Source organism: Lacerta agilis, chromosome 9, assembly GCF_009819535.1.
Source record: "Lacerta agilis isolate rLacAgi1 chromosome 9, rLacAgi1.pri, whole genome shotgun sequence".
Taxonomy (NCBI): domain Eukaryota; kingdom Metazoa; phylum Chordata; class Lepidosauria; order Squamata; family Lacertidae; genus Lacerta; species Lacerta agilis.
The window spans coordinates 74,555,205-74,580,083 of record NC_046320.1 but is presented as its reverse complement, the minus strand read 5'-3'; the positions used below and the strand labels follow the sequence as shown (position 1 = coordinate 74,580,083).

General features: G+C 53.7%; 1 protein-coding gene across 1 annotated transcript; it reads right to left on the bottom strand.

Annotated features, from left to right (window-relative positions):
• Positions 1-2,705: 2,705 nt before the first annotated feature.
• On the bottom strand, positions 2,706-10,369 carry LOC117052638 (INSYN2B protein-like). The gene is made up of 4 exons (XM_033159608.1): positions 9,623-10,369; positions 8,759-9,457; positions 5,266-5,340; positions 2,706-2,960 (listed from the first exon to the last, which is right to left on the bottom strand). The coding sequence occupies exons 1-4, from the start codon at positions 10,180-10,182 to the stop codon at positions 2,762-2,764; spliced, it is 1,533 nt and encodes a 510-aa protein (XP_033015499.1). The 5' UTR covers positions 10,183-10,369; the 3' UTR covers positions 2,706-2,761.
• Positions 10,370-24,879: the final 14,510 nt, after the last annotated feature.

The following is a 24,879-nucleotide window of genomic DNA, read 5'->3' as shown; positions in this document are numbered from 1 at the left end:
GGAGCCAAAGGGACCTCAGACCCTAGGAGTTGGCTCCTATGTACCTGTAGAAGCGTGGGCTGCCTCGGATTGAGGCCTCCTCCATCACTGGGGGGAGCACCCCATGTCGCTGGGGGGAGAAGGCGGTCTATATGTTGCGGGGGTGGGGGGAGCTGCTGCTCTCAGCCTGGCTGGGGGGGGCACCTCTCTTTTCTCCAGTCCCTGGCCGGACCCCACACTGCTCTTATTTTTGTCTATTTAGTTCCAGTATTTGTTTTCTGGGGGGACGCATAGCCTCAACATTTTGTGAATCTTTGTACTTTTGTCCATTTACTGTATTTATTTTCCCTGATTTGAACTATAAAATGGTGATTTTCTTGAGTCAAAATGAGAGTACCCCTCAACATATATATATATATATATATATATATATATAGAGAGAGAGAGAGAGAGAGAGAGAGAGAGAGAGAGAGAGAGAGAGAAGCACTGAATTTATCCATTGAACATCCCCCCATGATGTTCTATATTTATCCTTTAACTGTTAACACTCCATATGGAGCCCACACTTCTCCTTGCCACCAGCAGAGGGTGCTGCAGACCAGCATTTGGCCTTCTGGCGCCTCCATGCTGGTCTGCAAGCCAAGGTTTCCTAGTCCTGACTTCATTGCACAAGGCAAAACCGAGGGAAGCTTCCACTTTCCTCCGTGAGCCCAGCATGGCCCACTCTGACTGGCAGCTCCTCCTACCCAGGGTCTTGCTACTAGAGCTGCTTATCTGGACATGCATCCATGGAAGCTGAAATCATAGCCAGATTCGGAACAGGCAGGAGAACGGACTTCACACAGCCCCTTGATAGACCTGTGGAACTCACTGCCACAAGAGGGAAAAGCCCGCTTGGATGGCTTTAAACGAGGGTTGTGGAAAAGAAGGCTAGTAATGGTCACTAGCAACAATGGTCGTTTCCTGCTTCCGGAATCAAAGGCAGCAGATCTCTCAATAACAGTTGCTGGGAATCACAAGGAATCAGACTTTGGTTCTTGAGCTTTGATCCTGCTCATGGTCTTTCTCCCATTGGCTGGCCAATGGCTTCATCCAGCAGGTTCTTCCTGTGCTCTGATTACTGGGCGCCCCCCAGCACCTTCCATAGCCCTACCTCTGGGACCGCAGGGGCTGACAGCCTCCCTGCGAAGCAGCTCAGTCTCTTCCTCAGTGGATCCCTCCATGGGGAGCAAAGGGGGCAGGCAGGACACAAGCTTCCTTTGCTGCTGCTGCTGCTGCGGGAGCCACTGACTGGGAAAGGGACAGGCCCTTGCGATGCCCATCCGGGATTCAAAGTCAGAGGAGAGGAGCCCACTTGGGCCTAGTTCTCTGCCAAGTCCAGGTCAAGCCACGAGCTCCAGCATCCTCACTCTGTTGTGCAAGGAAGAAGTTGGAGAAAGGGACCCTCCCCGATCAAGTCTGGCCATGGCCCCTCCCCTTTAGTTCCTCGGGGTCACCAGAAAGTGTCTCCTCCCCCAGTCACTTGCCTCTGGCCCACAGAAGGACTTGATCCTCTGGCCCAATCAACTTCAGTGGGTGATGACACCCCAATTTTTTTCTAGCAGATGAGACAGAAGCGGAGGAATCTCCCCACTCCAGCTACGATTTTTAAAATTGCTGGTTAGATTCCCATGTGGGTCTTTGTTTTTACACACTTTGCATCAGTTGTGGTCAAAATATTTCAGTGCTTGAAATAATAAACCCAAATGCGGGGGTCACATCCCCAACAGTCAGTATCTTATAATACAGTAAAGATCATTGGTTGAGCTTTACTGGTGCCCCAATTTGGGTCCTGCAGTGGCCCCCCCCTCTGCCAGGTGACTAGGAACAGCGGCATAGCTAGCCCCTTGGGTGCCTGGGCCGGCGTGTGCGCCCTGGAGCCGGGGGCAGAGGAGCGAGCGAAGGCAGGGTGCGCTGTGCAGAGCCTCTCTGCAGCCTCCCCCTCCGCTGTAGGGCGGCTGAGGTGGTGGGCAGATGCAAGCCCCACGCTGCTGTAAAAAGCAGCGCGGAGCTTGCCCACAGTCTGCCTGCCGCCTCCCCCTCAGGAGAGACACGTGGCTCAGGCACACTGCAGGCCCCACGGTGTGGTACCCAGTGCCCCCCCCACCGCTTCACCCAGCTACGCCTCTGGATTGGGCAGCTTCATGGAGGAGAGGGCTGTCTAAGGCTACTAGCCAGAAAGGCTGTGCTCAGCCTGCAAAGTTGGAGGCAGCCATGCTTCTGCTTTCTGGAAAACACTCAAGGGGCGAGTGCTCCTGCAGTGGCATAGGAAGGGGCGTGTGGAGAGTGCGGGAGTTATTTTTTGTCACCCCCCTCAGCGATGACACCTGGGGAGCACCGAACCCCCCTTCCTATGCCACAGACTAGGAGGTTATGTTGCTGCTGGGGGGTAGGGATGGGCTTGTCCTGATTCTGGGATAAAGCAACCTCCCCCCCCCCTTCCCTGAAGAAAGACTCTGAAGGAGAAGCAGTTTGAAAACAGGCGTCTCACAGGAGTTTATTGAGACCTCTTCAGATACAGTGTGTGTGTGTCTTCCCTTCCCTCCTCCCATCCTTTCATTGGGGGTGGGGGGCTCTGCAAATTAAACTGGACAGATTCAAACAATTAAAAGGCTGGTGCAATCCCTCCACGTTGCGGCTCTGTGGCAGGTTGACTGATGGGGGGGAGACAGGCCCCCCCCCCCATGGCTCCTTTTCCTCTCCTTGGGGAGGGAGACCACCGGCCCTTCTGGGCACGGCACCATCACAGGAACCAGAAACACTTTCTCCAGGACTTCTTGGGCTCCGCTTTCACCACGGGCAGATTCAGTGTTGTCGACGGCTCCTGGTGGCTCGGTGTGGCAGCTCGCATGGCCCCCAGGGGGCTGTGGCTCAGCTCAGGCTCAATGGTGCTCAGCACCTGCTTCAAACGCCCCTCCTGCTTCCGGAAATCATGTTCCACACTGTGGGAAGGTGGGGAGCAAGTCAGAGGGTGGCGTCTCCCAAGGAACCCCACTCAGCCAACGCTAGTGATTGGGGTCAGAGTCGGGGGTCTGGCTGGGCTGCCCCCATCCCTCCTGGGGGGCCATGGGAGCTAGTGCGGAGGAGGCAGCTCAGCCAGCAGGAGCCTGGGAGGGCTGCCAATGGGAGCCTGCCTGCCTCCACCGACCCTGGCATGTCTCACCCGTTGCCGCAGCGGCAGAGACAGACCCGTCAATCCCAATTAGCGCTGAGGCCTTGTGTGAGCCACACAGGCAGGAGGCCAGAAGGAGCCGGCGGGCGGGCGGGCAGGCAGGCAGGCAGGCAGGGTGGCAGGGAGAGGAAGAGGGCCCAGTCCTGCCACGGAGGCTTTGTACAGCCAGCCAGCCAGCACCCCCCCCCCAAAAAAAAACAGCCTCCGAAGGTCAATGGAAACGTAGGGCAGGAACCCAGAGAAAAGCCTCCAAGGAGCAGAGGCTGCCGGTCTCTTCCTCCTTGGAAATTTTTAAGCAGAGGTCGGGAGGCCGTCTGCCAGGGATGCTTGCGGGGGGCTGGTCTAGAGGACCCTCTACAAGTCTAGGATTATTTGGTCTGCGGAAGAGGTCTTCCTTGTGCCCATCAGCCAGGGCTGAGAGCAAGAGCCCTCTAGGACTCTGATTCTATGGAACCCAGAGCTCAGCCCACCTCTGCCCCCGCCTCTCCCTGGGCATGGAGGCCCCCTTTCACCCTCCTGGCTCACAGCCCCCCATGGGGTATTGCCCTCCTCTAACCCCTCCATAACAAATTGTCCAGTAGCACCTTAGAGACCAACTAAGTTTGTTCTATAAGCTTCCGTGTGCATGCACACTTCTTCAGACTTAGTTGGTCTCTAAGGTGCTACGGGACAATTTTTAAAACTTTTTTCTTTATTTTGACTGCGTCAGACCAACACAGCTACTTACCCTCCTTAACACCCACTGAAGCAGGGGGCACCATAGATAGATTGGTGCCTAGTGGTGGGGGCATCCTGGCCTCCCTCCCCAGCCTCAAGGCAGTCGGATTCATTGGCTGACTCAACGCCCCAGGACTAAAGTGAGGGGGGGCAGGGCCAGAGATGCAGCCTCCTTTCTCGTACCATGCTGGGGGGCCGCGGAGCTTCTACTGCAGAGACTCTGTCCTCCTGAGAAACTCCGGCAGGAGGAGACAGGCTGTGGCGGCCTGTCATTCTTCAAAGGCATCCTTCATATCACATCTGCCAGAAACACTTGCCTCCGCTTCCCTGCCAAGGCTCAAGAACTTGATTGGGGCAGGCAGGCAGGCAGGCAGGCAGCCATGGGAGCCCTTGCCAGCTCCCTTGGGACTTCTCCAGCACCCAAGGTTCTGGCAGCCCCCAGGCCACCCTGAACCCAGCCCACCAGCATCCGGCTGGCCGCTGCAAGAACACGATGATGGACTGGGTGGTCCACTGGCCTGATCCAGCAGCCAGGCTCTTCTTGTGCCAGCCAGCTCTATGAATGTATGAAATGTCAGTCAAGAACAAAGAAATGTAGAGTTGGAGGGGACCTCAGGGGTCATAGAATCATAGAGTTGGAAGAGGGCCAACCCTCTGCCAAGCAGGAAACACCATCAAAGCATTCCTGACAGATGGCTGTCAAGCCTCCGCTTAAGAGGCCATCTACTCCAACCCCCTGCAATGCAGGAATATCAGCTAAAGCATGCGAGACAGGTGGCCCTCCAACCAAGGGCCCAGGTGTCTCTAAGCAGGACTTGGGGGCAGCCTCACTGTCTGCCCCTGCATCTGATATTCAGAGGCAGAACACAGCCAATGGGGCTGGTAGTCATTTGCAGCCATCAGCTCCATGGGTCAGGGCCCTGTGGGGCTGCCCCAGCCTTGCAGTCATTTCTCTGGGATATGGTACAAGCTCACCACAGGCTCTGCGGAGTCTGCTCCTGCCCCATTGCGCCCCCATCAAAATCCACTGCCCTGCAGTGCCAGGGAGCCCCAGGCCAAAGCCGGCTGGATCAGACCTAGTCCACCACCCTGTTCACACAATGACCAGCCAGATGCCTGTGGGAAACTGGCAAGCAGGATCTGAGCACAAGAGCAGCCCGCCTTCCTCCTGTGGTTTCCAGCAACTGGCCTTCCGAAGTCTTGCCGCCTCCGACTCTTGAGCCATACCTGGCTAGGCCAAAACAGAGGCCAAAGCAGAGGAGGTGGGGGAAGCCAGGGGGCCTGGTGTGACTGGACACCCCCCAAACCCCACCCCACCCCTGCTCCAAGGCCCCAAGCAGCCAGCAGGCCCCTCCTACCTGTAGATGATGCAGGCGCAGTCGAGGCACGTCCCGCAGTTGGTGGTGTCCTGCCCTGTCCGGTAGGACTGCCGCCTGAAACAGAGCAGAACGAACCCATGAGCAGAAGGCCCAGAAGCTGCCTCCCTGCCTGGTCACAGGGCCCCCCTTTTGTGCCGGGGGGACACAAGCAGCAATGCCCAAAGGGCATCTGGTCAAACAGCAGGGACCAGGGGGAGGGGAAGCATCAAGGCTGGCTTTGGGGGCCAGGAGACCCCCAGGAGGGAAGGGAAGTGCAAGGCAGGCAGGCAGGCAGGGAAGGAGTCCCCCAGGCCTCCCAGCACAGAGGCCGACCCAAGGCAAGGGGGCTGGCCCCACAGTGGCACTGCTTCAGCACCCAAAGTGAGCAGGCACAGTGCCGGGCGATGCCATGGCTGGCTTGTGGCCTGCAGAACCCACTGCTGCCACCATAAACACGCTCCTTCATTTAAAGTGCAGCCGAGACCAGCTGAAGCTCACAGCATTTTCCTGTGCATTTGCTGGAGAGAACTCTGTGAGAGACAGTCCCACGGTGCCCTGTCAGGCAGAGGACACAGCCATAGATCTATTCTCCTTGCCTGCCTGGGCACATGCTCTCGTTTTTGTCTCTTCATCCAGAAGCCAGAAATGGGAGAACATCTGCGAAGTCTGAGCTCCAATGCTCAGACACCATTTTAAGCTAAACTTAAGTATGCCTCTCAAAGAATCATAGAGTTGGAAGAGACCCCAAGGGCCATCCAGTCCAACCCCTGCCAAGCAGGAAACACCATCAAAGCATTCCTGACAGACGGCTGTCAAGCCTCCGCTTAAAGACCTCCAAAGAAGGAGACTCCACCACACTCCTTGGCAGCAAATTCCACTGTCCAACAGCTCTCACTGTCAGGAGTTCTTCCTCATGTTTAGGTGGAATCTTCTTTCTTGTAGTTTGAATCCATTGCCCTGTGTCCGCTTCTCTGGAGCAGCAGAAAACAACCTTTCACCCTCCTCTATATGACATCCTTTGATATATTGAACATGGCTATCATATCACCCCTTACCTTCTCTTCTCCAGGCTAAACATACCCAGCTCCCTAAGCCGTTCCTCATAAGGCATTGTTTCCAGGCCTTTGACCATTTGGTTGCCCTCTTCTGGACACGTTCCAGCTTGTCAGTATCCTTCTTGAACTGTGGTGCCCAGAACTGGACACAGTATTCCAGGTAAGGTCTGACCAGAGCAGAATATAGTGGTACTATTACTTCCCTTGATCTAGACGCTATACTCCTATTGATGCAGCCCAGAATTGCATTGGCTTTTTAGCTGCTGCATCACACTGTTGACTCATGTCAAGTTTGTGGTCTACCAAGACTCCTAGATCCTTTTCACATGTACTGCTCTCAAGCCAGGTGTCACACATCCTGTATTTGTGCCTTTCATTATTATTATTATTATTATTATTATTATTATTATTATTATTTTTGCCCAAGTGTAGTACTTTACATTTCTCCTTGTTAAAATTCATCTTGTTTGCTTGGCCCAGTTCTCTAATCTGTTAAGGTCATTTTGAAGTGTGATCCTGTCCTCTGGGGTATTAGCCACCCCTCCCAATTTGGTGTCATCTGCAAACTTGATCAGGATGCCCTCAAGCCCATCATCCAAGTCATTGATGAAGATGTTGAATAAGACTGGGCCCAAGACAGAACCCTGTGGCACCCCACTAGTCACTTCTCTCCAGGATGAGAGGAGCCATTGATGAGCGCCCTTTGGGTTCGGTCAGTCAGCCAGTTACAAATCCACTGAATGGTAGCATTGTCTAGCCCACATTTTACCAGCTTCTTTACACGAATATCATGGGGCACCTTGTCAATTCCTTGCTGAAATCAAGATAGGCTACATCCACAGCATTCCCTTCATCTACCAGGCTTGTATTCTGTCAAAAAATGAGATCAGATTGGTCTGACATGACTTATTTTTCAGAAACCCATGCTGACTTTTAGTTATCACAGCATTCCTTTCTAGGTGCTCACAGACCGTTTGCTTAATGATCTGCTCTAGAATCTTTCCTGGTATTGCTGTCAGGCTGACTGGGCGGTAATTGTTTTGGGTCCTCTCTTTCCCCCCTTTTTGAAAATAGGGACAACATTTGCCCTCCTCCAGTCTGCTGGCACTTCGGCCTGTTTTCCAGGAATTCTCAAAGATTACTGCCAGTGGTTCTGAAATCACCTCTGCCAGTTCTTTTAATACTCTTGGATGTAGTTCATCTGGCCCTGGAGACTTGAATACATCTAAATTAGCCAAGTATTCCTGTACTACCTCCTTACTTATTCTGGGCTGTTTTCCCCTGCTGAATCATCTGCTCCATATTCTTCAGGTCGGGCATTGTTTTCTTTCTTGGAGAAGACTGAGGCAAAGAAGGCATTGAGGAGTTCTGCCCTTTCTGTCCCCTGTTCGCATTTCACCATCTTCTCCTCTAAGTGACCCCACTGTTCCTTGTTCTTCCTTTTGCTACAGACATACCCATAAAAGCCCTTTTTGTTGCTTTTAACCTCTCTAGCAAGCCTGAGTTCATTCTGTGCTTTAGCTTTTCTGACTTTGTCTCTACACGTGCTGGCTATTTGTTTGAATTCCTCTCTGTTGATTTCCCCCTTTTTCCATTTTTTGTACATATCCCTTTAAAATCTTAACTCAATTAAAAGTTCTTTAGATAGCCACCCTGGCTTCTTTAGGCACCTTCCATGTTTCCGTCTCACTGGTATTGCCTGAAGTTGTGCTTTTAATATCTCCCTTTTAACAAGCTCCCAAACATCATGAACTCCCTTCCCTTTTAGTATTTCTGTCCATGGGATTTCACCCAGCATTTCCCTAAGTTTTCTGAAGTCGGCTTTCTTAAAGTCTAGAATTTGAGTCTTAGTATGCTTGGTTGCTCCTTTCCATTGTATAATAAACTCCAGTAGAGCATGGTCTCAAATTGGCTCAATTGGTTAGAGCCTGGTACTGAAAACAAAGGTCACAGGTTCAATAGCTGCATATTCCTCCATTGTAGGGGGTTGGACTAGATGATCCTCAGGTCCCTAGAGGCTCTACAAATTTTGTCTCAGTAATTGAATTGCCATTTTAAGCCTGCCTGAATAAAGCTGCTGTTATTCTGCCGCAGAAACTCTGAGTGACTAGATGTTATTTTTATCTCTTACAAGACTGTTTGTGTGATTATTGTTTTAAAAGGGGGAGAAAAGGGGGAAATACCAGGAGAATCCAATCTGCCTTAAAACATCCTCAATTACTTAAACAGAAAGGCTAAAACTAGCCCATCTTCTTTTTAAGCCGCAAAAGGGATATCACTCTGCAGAACTCACAGATGTGAGGAAGGAGAATATCTAATAAATATAGCCTCTCCTAGCATCTATTCAACATCCCTGGCTTCAAAGGGTCAAGTTGGCTCTAGGCCTGGCCAGGGGCTCCTTGGGCAACCCAGAACCCCCCCCCCCAGACCCGCCTCACCCATCGCGCTGGGCCTCCTTCTTCTCCAGATCCTGAATGACATCGAGTAGCACCTTGATGGTTCGTTGGCTGGTCTCCAGCACCCCCTCGAGGGACTGCAGCTGGGAGTGGATGTCACCCACCTGCCCGGGGAGGTCCTGAGATGCTGGCGGGGGCTCCCTCTCTGCAGCAGCGGGACACGGCAGCCCTTGAGCCACAGACACCAGCTGCAGAAGGTGGTCCTGGACACAGGGAAACGTCTCCCCGGGTCTAGCAGAGAGGCAGGTCTCAGGGGGGCAACTGCGACCGGAAGAGGGCAGAAGGGGGTCCGGAGGTTTCCGGGAAGGCGTGGGGGCTGTGGGGTGGGCCTGAGTGGTGCTGAGGCTCTCTGGGGAGGCCGCAGGAGCTGCTGGTTTTCCTGACTTAGGGGGCCCTGCTGTGGGAAGCAGGAAGGCAGGGGTGGGGTCTTTGGTGGGGGGGCCCTGAGCAAGGGGGCTGGGGGAAGGGATGCCCCTCTGGGGGGCACAGGGAGGGGCTCTCGAGGCCTGCTCAGAGGAAATCAGACAGAGAGGGGGTGGGCACAGCCAGGGGGCGCCAGAACTGCCACAGCTGCTTGGGGTGCCAAGGGGCTGCATGGTGGAGGGGCACAGTGCTTGCACTGGGAAGAGCAGCTGGCCGAGAGGCACGGGCGCCCCCGCCCCGGGTACGGGGGGCATGACCCTTGGGGAGGCAGCCCGGGGCTCAGGGTGGCAGGAAGTCTGGGGCACTGCTGTGGCGTGGGTGAGGCAAGGGAGCAACCAAGGGCAGGAAGGCTGGTAGTGCCCCCCGGGGGCGGATCCTGGTTGCGGCCCACTGCACAGGGCGCCCCCTCCTGGGCGAGGTCACAGGAGCTCTTGCTGCGGAGGCTGGGTGACGTCCGGCTGGAGGTGCTGGTGCCCGTCGCCCTGTGGGGATCCGGCAGGGCAAGCAGCAGCGGGGCCCAGATGGGGCCAGCTCCGCCTGGCACAGTTTGCGGCAGAGGCACGTGGGGTGCCGCTGCCTGGGGGCTCCTCTCCGCCCTCCTCCAGGTCCTTGAAGCGCACCTGCTGGGCACGGTGGCGGCGGCGGCGCGGCTGCAGGTGGTCCTCAGCACCCGGCGAGTCGCGCTTGAGCAGCACAGAGCGGACCCCGGTGGCAGCCTTCTCTTGGCCGGCCTCCGGGGCTGCCCCCTGGCTGGCCATGGCAGTCCCTTTGCCCCGCCAGGGGGGCGTCACAGCCTCCTGCCCCATGACCTCAAGCCGTTCCACAGAGAGCGTCGATTCGGCTGCCCCCTCCGCCGGGGTGCAAAGCATCTCTCCCGTGGGTGCTGCTGCCTGGGGCTCAGCCTCAGCGACTCCCAAGGGGGCAACCGGTGCCTCATGGCTGGTGGAGGCCGGCCTTTGCCCCCCAGCCGGCAGGTACCCCATGGCCTGCTCTCCTCCTCCCCTCCCCCCTCCCTAGGGTCTGTCCCTGGACATGGAGGGCCTCTCTCTTGGCCGGGAGAAGGGAGAGGGGAGAAGGGAGCACATCCTGCTCACGGCTGCTGCTGCTGCTTCCGCTTCCTGAGGGTCGTTCACTTGTGGGCACGGCAGGCACAGCGCCAGCCCATAGCCCCTGGGCAACGGACCTGCAGAGAAAGAGAGAGATGAGTGGGTGGAAACCCATTCCAGTTATATTCCACACTACAATGGCTAAGGAAAACAGTGCAAAAGGAATACAGGAATAATGAAAATAATAGAAGTGTAGAGCTGCATGAGACCCTCAAAGGACATCCAGTCCAACCCCCCAATGCAATGCAGGAATCCCTGACTTGTCCTATTAACAGGCCTTAACGCTATGCAGAGCTGATGGGGAGTCATAAGAAGCAGACTTGCTAGCCCAGGCTCAGATCAAGTGGCCCAGGAGCCAAGAGGAGAAGGAGAACCTGCAGCTGAATGAGGCCACCCAAGTGGAGCCTCCTAGTCCAGCACCCTGTTCTCCCCCTAGCCAACCAGATTCCCTCAAAGGGAAGCCCACAAGCAGGACCTGAGAGCAACAGCCTTCTCCCACTCTTGTTCTCCACCTTTCTAAGGTAGACTAACACTATGCATGGAGGCTCCCTTAGGAATCACAAGAACCTAAAGGGAGCTCTGTAGCAGCTGGATCAGGCCACCAAAGGGGCAGACCATTAAAGGGCAGCTGTGGGGGGGATGTGCATCAGAGTAGGGCTGAGGGGGAGGGGTTAACCCTTTCCTTGCCATTCACTTTTCTTCTGAAATAACTCCCCAAGCTGATCAGACACCTCCTGCGTTTGAAGCAATGGAAGCCAAATAATTAAATAATATTTGGCAGAATTGGATTTTTTCTTTTTTTGATAATTGTATAAATAATTTGGAATGTTTCAATGTGATTTTGATTGGCTGTTGTATTGAAAAGTTTAATAAAAATGATTTGGCAAAAAAGAAAGAAAGAATAACTCCCCAAGCCTCACCCACCAATCCTATCCAAGGTCTGATGAAACAGACATTCGTGGAGGACAAGAGGGCGATCGAGGGCTACTAGCCAGTATGCCCCTGCTCTGCCTCCACAGTCAGAATCTGCAATGCTTCTGAATCCCAGTCGCAGGAGGGGAGCGTTGCCTTGTGCTCATCTCCTGCTTGGACAGGATGCTGGACTCGATGGGTCCCTGGCCTGATCCAGCAGGCTCTTCTGATGTTCTTAAAGCCCCTCCCAAATGTGCCCAGTTTCCCTTCGGAGGCTCCCACAACCCCCTCTGCCACGTGGCTACCCCCTAAAAAAACCCTCCCCTCCCTCTGCCACCTCCAGTCTCAGCAGGATCACAAACACAAAGCGACAATCTCTGGGCTTTGGTGCTGCTGCTGCTGCTGCTCTGTTTGAAATGAAAGAGAGCAAGAGAGAGGGAGAGGGATGGAAGGGGGGGAAGGGGCCCTTCAGCGTAAACAGGCCAGGAACGCCAGCCAGGCAGAAGCCACAGCTAAGAATAGCAGCATGGCCTTCATGGGGAGCAAGAGAGGAGGAGGAGGACGAGAAGCCCTCACCACCCTGGCAGGAGGACCCTCCTTCCCTTCCAGCCGTCCCACAGCTTCTGTCGGCCTCAAACAGACCACGGGGTCCATCTCCCAGCCCAGAGGCAAGAGGAGGCCACAGCCCGCTGCTGCAGGACCCTCCAGCCTCTCTTTGCCATAGACAGCATTGCCCGGCTGGTCCCTTTCACCCCGCGACTCAGTTTCCCAGCTCACTTCCAAGTGGCTGTGCCGGGGGGGGGCACGTTTGGGAATTGGGGGAGAAAGCAAAAGGTAGCAAGCCTGTGAACATTTTACATTGCTGTCATTATTATTCATGGCTCTTGATTTTCTTGCCCAGCCACCACCGTAAGGTCCTAGGATATAGAATGACAGAAGAGTCATCCAGACCAGCCCCCCTTGCAGGAATCACAACTGATTCCATGATTCTGACAGATGGCCATCCACCTCTGCTTAAAAACTGACAACAAAGGAAAGGAAGGTTACAGCCATTTAAAAACGCAGTATTAAAAACAGAATATGATTCCAGAGAGAGAGCCAGTGGCTGTGTTAGACTAGGACCTGGGAGAGATGAGGGTTCAATCCCCACTCGGCCAGGAAGTTCCCTGGGGGACCTCAGGGTCAGTCAGTGCTCCTCTCAGCCTGACCTACCTCACAGGGTTGTTGTGGGATTGAGGAGGAGGAGGAGGAAGGAGAATCAGACACCTGCCCTCCTGAGCTCCTTGTAGAAAGAGGTGGGATGGAAATTCAATAAAGAAATAAAACCCCAGGTGTCATCGAGGGCAGAGTGAATGGTGCCTCTTCATTCAGCATACAATGGAAACTGTCCCACGGGACTGTCGGGTGCCATGAGAACAGGGTGGCAGACTTGATGGGTCACTGGCCTGATCCAGCAGAGCTCTAAGAAGGCCTAAAGAAGGTGGCAGAAGCCCCCTCTGTAAGGTGGGAACTCCCAGACAACCAAAGGAGAGCCCTTTAGCTGGGTGGGAGCTCCCTGTGCCACAACACTCTCCCCTCCTGGGGGGGGGGACCCACCAGAAAGGAGTGAGAATGAAGGGAAGAGGCCCCAGGGTTGCACAGTGCAGCCGCCCCCTGGCAAGAGGGCCAGGCCAGAAGAGCCCCCTTTCTGCCCAGCTGCAGTGCCTCCCCCCCCCCACTGTGCCATTGCTTCTCCCCAGCAGGAAGGGAGCTGCCAGCTCAGCACAGCCACCCAGACTTTCTCCCGCACTGCTAACAAGCAAAGTTTCCAACTGCTGAGCGAGCGAATCACTGGCCTTTCTCAGAGCACCCCAGGAGGGGGCAGGAGGAGGAGGAGGAGGAGGAGAAGGGAGCATGCCTGCCTGCTCCCCCCACCCATTTTGCTGCAGCAGAATTGAGGATTCTGGACCACCTGCCACCCAGGCAGACACCTGGGCAATTTCCTTCCTGTTCCTGGAGCTGTGCCCAGACCCAGACCTGACTGGAAGGGTGTCTCATTAGTATTGGCAACGCCGGGTGAGGAGAGTGGGGGGGGGGACGACGACATGCGCCTGTGGGTGGTTTACAGCGCCGGCTGCCAATGATCACAAGCAGGGCCCTTCCCTGAGGGCAGATGGGGAAAGAACTGTCTCCTTCCTTGGGAGCTTTCAAGCAGAGGTTGGATGGCCATCTGCCATGGATGCCTTCGTTAAGATTCCTGCATTGCAGGGGGTTGGACTGGATGACCCTCAGGGTCCCTTCCAACACTACCATGCTACGATTCTATGAATGTAGAACGAGACAACCAGCCTGGAGCAGGCAGCTGGGGGCTGCAGGCACTAAGAGGCAATAGGCAGAAGGACAGAGAGCCAACAGACACAGTGGCCAGGATCTCCCACCCCTGCAAAGCCGACCAGACCCTGAATGTCAGTCGCAGGAGATCATCCCAAGTGTGGAGAGGGTATCTGCGGCTGCTGCACTCGGTCCTGTTGTGGGCATCTGGCTGGCCAATGTGGGAGCAGGAAGCTCGGAATGGGCCACCTTTTGCCTGATCCAGCTAAAGAGCTCTCAGAATATTAGAACTGCAGAGCTGGAAGGAATCCCCAATCATCTAGTCCAACCCCCTGCCATGCAGGAACTGCAGCTAAGTATCCAGGACAGGAGCCCATTGGGCCTCTGCTTAAAATCCTCCAAGGAAGGAGTAGGGGACCATTCCACTGATGTTCAGTTGGAATCTCCTTTCTTGCAACTTGAAGCCACTGGTTTGGGTCTTACCCTCTGGAGGAGCAGAAAGCAAGCTTGCTCCCTCTTCCAAGTGACTGCCTTTCAGGTATTTGAAGGTGTCTGCCTTCGCTCCTCTCAGTCTCCTCTTTTCCAGGTGAAACATCCCCAGCTCCTTCAACCATTCCTCATCAGGCTTTCTTTCCAGACACTTCACCATCTTGGTCACCCTCCTTTGCCTTTGCAAATGGCGAAAAGCACCCCCACTTCTCCCCCCTTCTATACAACCCACAAGCCCGGAAACGGAGATCCCAGAAATAATGGTGCGCAGTGGGGCAGTGGAGCTGGGCTTCGACTTGCAAGTCCAGGGAAGGCAGGAAGGAGGGCTCCTCCGCAGGAGCAAAGGCACTCAGGAAAAGTTAGGCAGGGGCCCCAAGAGGAGACTCCAGGGGGCCATGGAGGCCAGAGGAACAGGAGAGGGGCAGGTTGGAGCTGTGGGGCACTATCCAAGGAGAGCTTCCGTTGCCCGCACCTCAAGGCTAGTTGGCTGTGCCCCACATAAAACTGAACCTCTAGGGTGGAGGTGGGAGACTAAGCAGTGGGCTTCCAGTAAAGGCCAGTCAGATGGACTGGGTGCCTTGCTCCAACGTGAGGGTGCCCACCCTATGGAGAAGGAAGCCCTCCTGCAGGAAAAGAGATTCCAATGAACATTGGGAAGAACTTTCTGCCAGTACAAACCGCTTGACACGGAACAGACTCTCTCAGAAGGTCGGGGGGGCTCCTTCCTTGGAGGCTTCTAAGCAGACATTTGGTGGTCACGTCAGAGATTCTTCAGCTGCGATTCCTGCATTGCAAGGGGGTTGGACTAGATGACCCTTGCAGTCCCTTCCAACTCTACGATCCTATGATTCCAAGTCAAGCCAGCACCAAGAGGGAGCACCAGCCCAGCCATGCCTCAGGCTCTCACCTGGCCCTCAGGGTCACACACAGAAGCAGAGAAGTGGCTCAGGAGCTCCCAGACAGAGTCCAGAGGGCGGGGGGAGAGATCCAGGGTCCAAGCTGCAAAGAAGAAGGAGTGGCAAGCCCAGAAGAGGGTTTCCCTGGCTGCCACCCCCTTCCAAGATCCCCTGGAGGGCAGCTGGGTAGTCTTATGCAGCCAAAGCAGCACTTTCATGGCAGAAGCATTTCTTAGGGCAGCATGAAGCCTGGTGGGCTGGAGCCTGATACCCCAAAGCACATCCCACAGTGAAGGTGTAGCTCTTTAAGCCTCTGCGTTGTTCCCTGCTCCCTTGGCCTGCTTGCAAGGGGCGGGGGGGCGGGGGAGAAGAGACGGGGTCAGACATGTCTTAGGGTCCCCCTCCAATAATCCCCAGGACCCCCTTAAAACCCAAGCGGAGCCAGCCCCGGACCTCAGGACTTTTGGCAGCAGCCTAAACTTAAGACACCGGATAAAACAATCGTCACCACCAGCCGCCCCCTCCCGCTAAGGGAGTTGCGGACGTGAAAGCGGCGAGTCTCAGAAGTTCCCCTAAACACCGCAGGCGCCTCGGACAAAACTTTTCACCCTCAGGACAGATCACCCTTTGCGCCTTACTGTGTCTTTCAAAGGGTCTTTTGGGGATGGGGGAAATATAACCCTCCCACAGGCGCCACAGACTAGCCCTCAACCCGCTTACAAGGGCTCCCCAAAGACTTCCATCGCGCCGCGATCCAGAAAGGCGTTCGTTCGCAGCATCCGCCCGGCCGAGGTAGCAACCACTGCTCCGTAGCGGGGGGAGGGGGGATGTGTGTGTAGAGTAACAAAGCCTAGGCTTGCTCCACCTAGCTCAGCTTTCTCGACACGGGCTGGCAGCAGCGGCTCTCTTCCGGGGAAGCCAGGCCGGCGAAGCCATTCGCGAGCGAGTCTTCTGCATGCCAAGCAGCTGCTCTGGCGCGGAAGAGGGGCTGCCGACCTTCCCGCAGAGCTGCCTCCCCCCCCCTGCCAATCTGCGCGCCCTTCCATCCCGACCGAAGGCGACGGCAGCGGCGGCTGCTCAGGATCCCCTCCATCCCCGCTGCGCGCTCCTTACCTGCCTGCTCGCTCTCCCACCAGCCCGGCGCCGGCGAGAGGGTCCTCCCCCGCGAGGAGGACGAGCCGCCGCCGAGACCAGCCGAAGCGCTCGGCCGAGAGAGGCGGAGCCCGGGCGGGGGGGCGTCGCGCCTTCCCGGGAGAGCGACCGGCGCTCCGCCGCCGCCGCCGCCGCCGCCTCCCTGGGCGGGGCTTCGCCTAGGAGGGCGGCCCGGCCACGCGGCCACGTGCGCGACCCCGAGCCGAGCCCGGTAGCTGCACGTCGCGGGGATCCTCCTCTGCCTCCCGGGTGGCCCGCGAAGAAGTCGCCTCGGAGCATGTGCAGAGGGCGTGGCGGGGCCCCTCCTCTGGTCTTAGCCGGTGGGGCTTTCTGGCAGCATTGGCCCTCTTGGGGGGGGGGCTGGAATTTGCTGCAGCTTCTCTTCCCCCACCCTGCCGGATTGGGACACCCCCTGGGCCCCGAGGCTCACGGGCCTCAGCCGATGAAGCCCCCGCTGCCCCTCGGGGCTGCCTCGTTCCGAAGAAGGTCGGGGGCTATTTACAACTGTGAAATCAGTCATAATTAATTACACAGTGACATCAAAACATTTTAAATTAAATATACAATAAAACAAGCAGTTAAGAGCAAAACCATTTAAATGGGTAAAAAAAAAACTGTTAAGACAACATAATCTCGAGTTCAGTGTCTTCAGGAGTCGGGGCAATGCCTCTCCTATCTCAAAGGGAGGGCATTCCGCAACTGGTGCCACCCATGAAAAAGGCCACCTCTGTGGCACCACAAGCAGAGAATCATCAGGCCATGCCCAGACTAACTGGGTACCATTATTTTATTTTTATTTATTAAATTTATATGCTGCCCTTCATCCTAGAATCATGGTGATTTACAGTATAAAAACACACAATTGCATAACATAGTAACAAACAAAAACAATACCCCCTATAGATAGTTTAGTTAGCCCAAGCCCTGGGAGTAGAGGAATGTGTTTGCCTGGTGCCTAAAGAGATGTAATGAAGGCGCCAAGTGAGTCTCGCGGAAAGCATCCCGCAAATGGGGAGCCGCCACAGAAAAGGCCTGTCCTTGTGTTCCAGACCTCTTGTGGAGGAGACACACGAAGAAGGGCCTCTGATGATGATCTCAGGGTTTGGGTCAGTTCATTAGCTGATGGTGTTGCCCTTACTGGGCAGAAGAGTCTTGGTGAAGGGTCCATCCCTGGCCAAACTGGCTGACCAACACAAGTAACTGAGTGGGGACGGGTCTGGGATGCCACGGAAGTTCTGGCCAGAACAAATGTTTACCAAAACTCCTGGGGTCAGACAGAGCGAAATGTCACAGACCAGCCCTCCTCTTCCTGAGTCGCCTGGCCAGACAACACCCTTGAGCCCAGGCGCATCGTGAGCTGGTTTTGGGGTGTCCGTCTGTGCCACTTCCATCCCTTCCCTATCAAGCTGTGTGTGCGCAGAGTGTCACCTCTCGTCCGAGAACAGGGACATGAGGCTGGTGTACAGCTTGGAGGGGAACGTTTTGTTCACAAAGCAAAGGCGCTGACAGAGGCTATTAGGAAAGTGAAGCTACCAGCATTTTCTGCACTGGGAAGAAAAGAGCAAACTCCATGCTCTGCAGTGGGGATGAAGAAGCCTTTCCTCCTGCTTCACGAGACTGAGCAAAAGATGGACAGCGGGGACACCGAGAGCCCAGCTTGCCCACCCCTTTCCTCCTTTCTTTTCTTCCATGGGTCACGTTCTTTGATACAGGCAGCGGCATGACTGCTGCCAGCCAAGTCACCCCAGGAACTGGAGAAAGGTTTGCAGCCAGAGCGCTGGCTGGTTCTTCTGGGCTTGGTCTCCCAACCATGTAAGCTCCAATACAGAAATCTGGCAGCCTGCACTGCTCATAAGCAGTTTTCTTCTTGAAGCCTGGTGTGTTCTCTGTCATTTAACCTGCACAACCTAATGAGTAAAAATGTTCCATTCCTATTGCACATTGTTTTGCTCCTAAACTGCATCATCAGCAGTTTATCAGATCTCATGACATCAGCCATGAGAGTCACTTCTGTTGTTTTAAAATACTGTGTCAGCAAACCTTTGATCATAATTCCAGTTACAAGTGGGTAGGCGTGTTGGTCTGCCATAGTCAAAAGAGTTGGTCTCTAAGGTGCTACTGGAAAGAATTTTCTATTTTGTTTCAACTTTGATCATAACTCACTGTTAGGCCATTTCCAATGGCTCTGCTGATGTAAAACAACCTATGATTGAACCACCTGGATTCCATTTCCAGGAGGAGAATCCGTGCAAAGATCCAGATGTCTTCTTCCTCTCAGGTTCCTCCCAGCAAGTGGGGACATTCTAGCCAAATTTTAAAAACAAAATCGAAAATTCTTTCTAGTAGCACCTTAGAGACCAACTGAGTTAGTTGCTGGTATGAGCTTTCGTGTGCATGCACACTTCTTCAGATACCAAATTTTATCCAGTTTTTTCGTTCTGTTGTGAGACTGAGGAGTCAGTCTTCATGATGTCCTGAGGCCCTTCTAATTCTCGAGTCCTCTGCCCAGTACAGGTGAAAAACTGGTGGAAAATTCCACTGCTTACTGGGCAATTGTAAGATAATGGCCACAGCTTACCATTTGAGCCCCTCCATCAGCTTCTCTTTTTCTAGGCAATGGTTGTGAATCTGAGTTGTTGTTGTTGTTGTTTTGTTGAGTCATTCAGTCGTGTCTGACTCTTTGTGACCCCATGGACCAGAGCACACCAGGCATGCCTATCCATCACTGCCTCCCAGAGTTTGGCCAAACTCATGTTAGTAGCTTCAAGAACACTGTCCAACCATCTCATCCTCTCTCGTCCCCTTCTCCTTGTGCCCTCCATCTTTCCCAACAATCTGAGTAGTTAAGCACAATGATGAGCATAACAAAAGACTGTGTGCCAGAGGGCAAATGGGTGGGCCTTGCCAATCCTCACCTGGCTGGTGCTTAGAAGGAGCTGAGCTGTGTGTGAGCTGAGCTGGAAGCAGGCAGAAGCTGAGAGACAGAGCCATGCTTGATTCATGCTTGATTCAAAGCTGTGACTAAGAGAAGCAAAACGTTTTGGGGTGCTAATGCTGTGAGCCCCTCCATCTTAGGCTCGGGTTATATGTAAAGGCAAAGGGATCCATATAGAGGAGGGTGAAAGGTTGTTTTCTGCTGCTCCAGAGAAGCGGACACGGGGCAATGGATTCAAACTACAAGAAAGAAGATTCCACCTAAACATTAGGAAGAACTTCCTGACAGTGAGAGCTGTTTGGCAGTGGAATTTGCTGCCAAGGAGTGTGGGGGAGTCTCCTTCTTTGGAGGTCTTTAAGCAGAGGCTTGACAGCCATGTCAGGAATGCTTTGATGGTGTTTCCTGCTTGGCAGGGGGTTGGACTGGATGGCCCTTGGGGTCTCTTCCAACTCGATGATTCTATTCTATGACCCCTGACCATTAGGTTGCGGCGCTCATCTCGCTTTAGTGGCTGAGGGAGCCGGCGTACAGCTTATGGGTCATGTGGACAGCATGACTAAGCCGCTTCTGGCAAACCACAGCAGCACACGGAAACGCCGTTTACCTTCCCGCCAGAGCAGTACCTATTTATCTACTTGCACTTCGTGCTTTCAAACTGCTAGGTTGGCAGGAGCAGGGACCGAGCAACGGGAGCTCACCCCGTCCCTGGGGATTCGAGCCGCCGACCTTCTAATCAGCAAGCCCTAGGCTCTGTGGCTTAATCCACAACGCCACCTGCGTCCCTGTTTATATATACTGTATATACTCTGAAGCTTGGGTGGGAGACAGGAGCAGAGCCCATGGGCCCATGCCTTCCTTCTAGGCCCCCTGGGGGGGCCCTTTCCCTCTCCAGGAGGTGGTTGTGAGCTCAGCTCCCCTCTTGCACTTGGGCAAGCCAATCCTGGCTGGCGGATTGAAAGAGTGCAGCCTGGAGCTGGCAGGGACCCCACCACACTTATTCCCAGGTGGCACTGACCCCAGTGCTCTCTGGCTGCATGCCAGGCATCGGCAAGGGCTGGGCTGCTGCCTCTGCACCCGCACTCCTGCCATGCTAATTGGGATTGATTTCTATTCATTCCTTGTTCAGCAGGATGGGGATGGGTGGCGCTGGCTGGGTCCTTGGCCCACTTTCCTCGCACGCGGGTGTCCTTGGCTGGAATCAAGACCGGCCTCCCCTTCGCAGAGCTGCAGCTGCATGGACAGCCAAGCCCACCACCCAGGCTCCTCCCTGCGGAAGCAGAAAGTGTGGGCTTGGGGTCTGCAAGGGCTTGGGGCCTGCAAGAGGCCTGATCCTGCATCTCTGGCTCCCCTTCTCTTTCCCCTGCACAGCCCCTGAACCTTTTCTGGGGAGGGGGAGCAGCCAGGCAGACTCCCTTCAAGCCTCTCTTGCCCGCTACCTGACCCCCTTCCCACTCCCTACACCCCCCTCCCATTCATCTTCTTCATTGCCTCCTGGTGGAGCCCCACATTGGGCAAAAGATTCCTGCATTTCAGGGGGTTGGACTAGATGACCCTTGAGGCCCCTTCCAGCTCCATGATTCTGTGACCACCTAACAGGAAGGCTAGTTTCCTCCAGAAGGAGGGCTGCCTGCAGGGGTCTCTGGGAAGGTCCAGCCTCTAGCTCCTGCCTTGTCCACTCGCCCACCCAAATGCCACCCCATCCGCTCTGTGCCATAAGAGATCTCTCTCCCTCTCTCAGCCCAAACTGTTTGTTCAGAGAAGGGGAAGGACTCTGAATATGGCGCTGAATATTCCCACCTCTTCCCGCTCCCTCTGGGCCTTTACTCTGCTTGCCTCGCTCATCACTGACTCATCCTTGCCCTCAGGCCTTATTGGGGGGCGGGAGAAAATCTCTCTGCCATGAACATCTCAGTCTCCTGCACCACCACCATGTTTTCCTCACGGTCGAGCATCTACATGCCAGAATCTGGCTCTCACACCAGGCAGCACAGGAATTGCCGTCCTTTTCTCCATTTCCTGCTCATATGCTGCATTTTGTTTTGCTGCCTCCTTAGCAGGGGCCAAGATCTCAGGCATGGCACTGCCAAGACTGAGACAGAGCTGGGGGGGGGGAGCCAGGTTTTTTGCCCGAGTGAAGCCTCCAGAGGGGCAACACTGAGGCTCCCAGCATGTGTGTGTGCGCACGCAAATGTGTGTAGCGGGATGCCAAACTGGGTCTTTGACCCAGGTGAAATAAAGCCTCATTTCCCCTCTGGCCAAGAGGTTGACCCTCCAGGAGCATCGCAGCTGTGTCAGGCCATTGCGTTGCCCAAATTGAGAGCCAGCTCTCCTGCCTCTCACTGTAGGGGCCAGAGGCTTTCTCCTGCTCCATGGGAGTGAATGGGAGCAAAGAGGGATTCATTTGTGTGCACTGAGAGACACAGGATGGTTCTCTCAGGGATGCTTTAGGTGTGATTTACTCTGTGAGCACTTGGAAAAGGATGCTGTGATACTAAGACCCTGGATGGGTTGCTCAAAAACAAGTCATTTCTCTTTCTTTCTTTCTTTCTTCTTTTTTTTCTTTCTTTCTTTCTTTCTTTCTTTCTTTCTTTCTTTCTTTCTTTCTTTCTTTCTTTCCTTTCTTTCTTCTTTCTTTCTTTCTAGTTACGAGCTTGGTGGATCAGGGGAATGCTGGCAAAGAACAACAGGAGGGAGCCAGTCAAGCTTCTCTAGGGAGCAGCCACTGAGAAGACCCTCTCCCACAATCCCCCCAAGCAGGCCTGTGAGGGTGGCAGGACCAAGAGAAGGGCTTCCCGAAGATCTCCAAATGCAGGCAGTTTGGCATGAGAGAATACGGTCCTTCAGATAGTTTGGAGCTCAGCCATGTAGGGTTTTATAGGTCATAACCAGCCCTTTGAATTGTGCCTGGATACAGACGAATAGCCAGTGGAGCTGCTGAAACAAAGGAGTCATCTTCTCCATATAACCAGCCCTGGTCAGCACTCTGGCTGCAGCTTTTTGAGCCAGTTGAAGTTTCTGAGTCCTTTTCAAAGGCAGCCCCACGTAGCAGATTACAGTAGATGGAACTATGTGTGTGTGTCACTGCAGCTTCAACTCAGACATCTCAAGGAAGGGGCACAGTCGGCACACTAGCCTTAGCTGTGCAACTGCGCTCCTGGCCACTGCAGAGACCTGGGCATTCAGGTTCAGGTTTGAGTCCTCACCCAAGATCCTCTCCTTGCAGTTTCATGCAGAGGTGATACAGCATGGAAGGCTGTCTGGGTCCGTGCAGGCACTCCAGAAATGCCCTTGGGAAGCGCAGCAGCAGAGCCACTCCCTGCAACTTCTAAAGAAACGTGCTTTGCCTGCCTTCATGTTTGCTTGCTCACCTTAATGCTCATGGTTTGTTGGAGTTTGTGCTTCTCCTCCTCTTGCTTATGTCAAGAAATGCACTTTTCAGAGTCAGCCTTTGGTGGCCTCCTTGACTCTGCTCATTAGCTTGCTGGCATCTGATTGGATTTCCTTGGACCTTTTGTCATCTGTCATGTACATTTCTCTGCCAGTCTATTCTACTGATCTCTGATCTTCCACAGAGGGTTTGACCTCTGCATCTTCCCTTCAGCTTCAGCCAACAGCCTCCCTTTGGAGAGAAGTCCCTCTTCCGAAATTCAAAGTCACAGTGGGTGGACATCCCTCTCGCTTTCTCCTTCCATCCAGGCTGAATTGGATGGTGTCATAATCACTCCTTTGAATGTTTGACGAAAACAAGGGACAGTAGTCAACTAAGTAGACCCACTGAAATTAATGGAATTAATGGGTGAAACATGGCCATGCCCATTTATACCAATGGATCTGCTCTGTGTAGTAGTAGTAGTAGTAGTAGTAATTTATTACTTATACCCGCCCATCTGGCTGTGCCTCCCCAGCCACTCTGGGATGCTTACAACAGGATATTAAAAACAAAATAAAACACCAAACATTGAAAACTGAGTTACAGGTAGGTAGCCGTGTTGGTCTGCCATAGTCAAAACAAAATAAATAAAAATTCCTTCCAGTAGCACCTTAGAGACCAACTAAGTTTGTTCTTGTAGTATGAGCTTTTGTGTGCATGCACTTCCCAAGAACAAACTTAGTTGGTCTCTAAGGTGCTACTGGAAGGAATTTTTTTTATTTTATTGAAAACTGAGTACTAGTCCAACCCCCCGCAGTGCAAGAATCACAGCTACAGAATCCCTGATGTAACAGCTGACTTTGGCTCACTCTTCTCTGGTCAGCCACTCGATCCCTGAAGCCATGTAGCATAAAAGGGATCTGGCCTTATTTGGCTTCCAATTAGGGGAAGCTGGTGTGTTAATTTTTCATCAAATGAGAAGGCAAATGGTTCCCGTTTGGTGCCCTCTGGTGACGGTTTTCTTCCACCCACAGTTGCTCTCCTAAGTGGCTCCCAGCAGCATCTGAAGACCCCAGAGAAAGAGGGAAGGAGCAGGCAGATACCTTCAGGGATGCCCCCAGGGGTGTTTTGAGTGGCTTTGTACTGTCTACTCCATGGGTGGGCAACCTAAAGCCCGTGGGCCTGATGCAGCCAAATCTCCTTCTCAATCTGGCCCACAGACAGTCCAGAATCAGCATGTTTTTACATGAGTAGAATGTGTGCTTTTATTGAAAATGCATCTCTGGTTATTTGTGGGGCATAGGAATTCATTCATTGTTGTTGTTCAGTCGTTCAGTCGTGTCCGACTCTTCGTGACCCCATGGACCAGGGCACGCCAGGCACGCCTATCTTTCACTGCCTCCCGCAGTTTGGCCAAACTCATGCCAGTCGCTTCGAGAACACTGTCCAACCATCTCATCCTCTGTCGTCCCCTTCTCCTTGTGCCCTCCATCTTTCCCAACATCAAGGTCTTTTCCAGGGAGTCTTCTCTTCTCATGAGGTGGCCAAAGTACCGGTACTGGAGCCTCAACTTCAGGATCTGCCCTTCCAGTGAGCACTCAGGGCTGATTTCTTTAAGGATGGGTAAATTTGATCTTTTTGCAGTCCATGGGACTCTCAAGAGTCTCCTGCAGCACCATAATTCAAAAGCATCAATTTTTCAGCGATCAGTCTTCTTTATAGTCCAGCTCTCACTTCCATACACTGGGAAAACCATAGCTTTAACTATACGGACCTTTGTCGGCAAGGTGATGTCTCTGCTTTTTTAAGATGCTGTCTAGGTTTTTCATTGCTTTCCTCCCAAGAAGCAGGCGTCTTTTAATTTCGTGACTGCTGCCACCATCTGCAGTGATCATGGAGCCCAAGAAAGTAAATCTCTCACTGCCTCCATTTCTTCCCCTTCTATTTGCCAGGAGGTGATGGGACCAGTGGCCATGATCTTAGTTGTTTTGATGTTGAGCTTCAGACCATATTTTGCACTCTCCACTTCACCCTCATTAAAGGTTCTTTAATTCCTCCTCACTTTCTGCCATCAAGGTTGTGTCATCAGCATATCTGAGGTTGTTGATATTTCTTCCGGCAATCTTAATTCCGGCTTGGGATTCATCCAGTCCAGCCTTTCGCATGATGAATTATGCATATAAGTTAATAGGCAGGGAGACAATATACAGCCTTGTCGTACTCCTTTCCCAATTTTGAACCAATCAGTTGTTCCGTATCCAGTTCTAACTGTAGCTTCTTGTCCCACATAGAGATTTCTCAGGAGACAAATGAGGTGATCCGGCACTCCCATTTCTTTAAGAACTTGCCATAGTTTGCTGTGGTCGACACAGTCAAATGCTTTTGCATAGTCAATGAAGCAGAAATAGAGTTTTTTCTGGAACTCTCTAGCTTTCTCCATAATCCAGCGCATGCTCGCAATTTGGTCTCTGGTTCCTCTGCCCCTTCGAAATCCAGCTTGCAACTTCTGG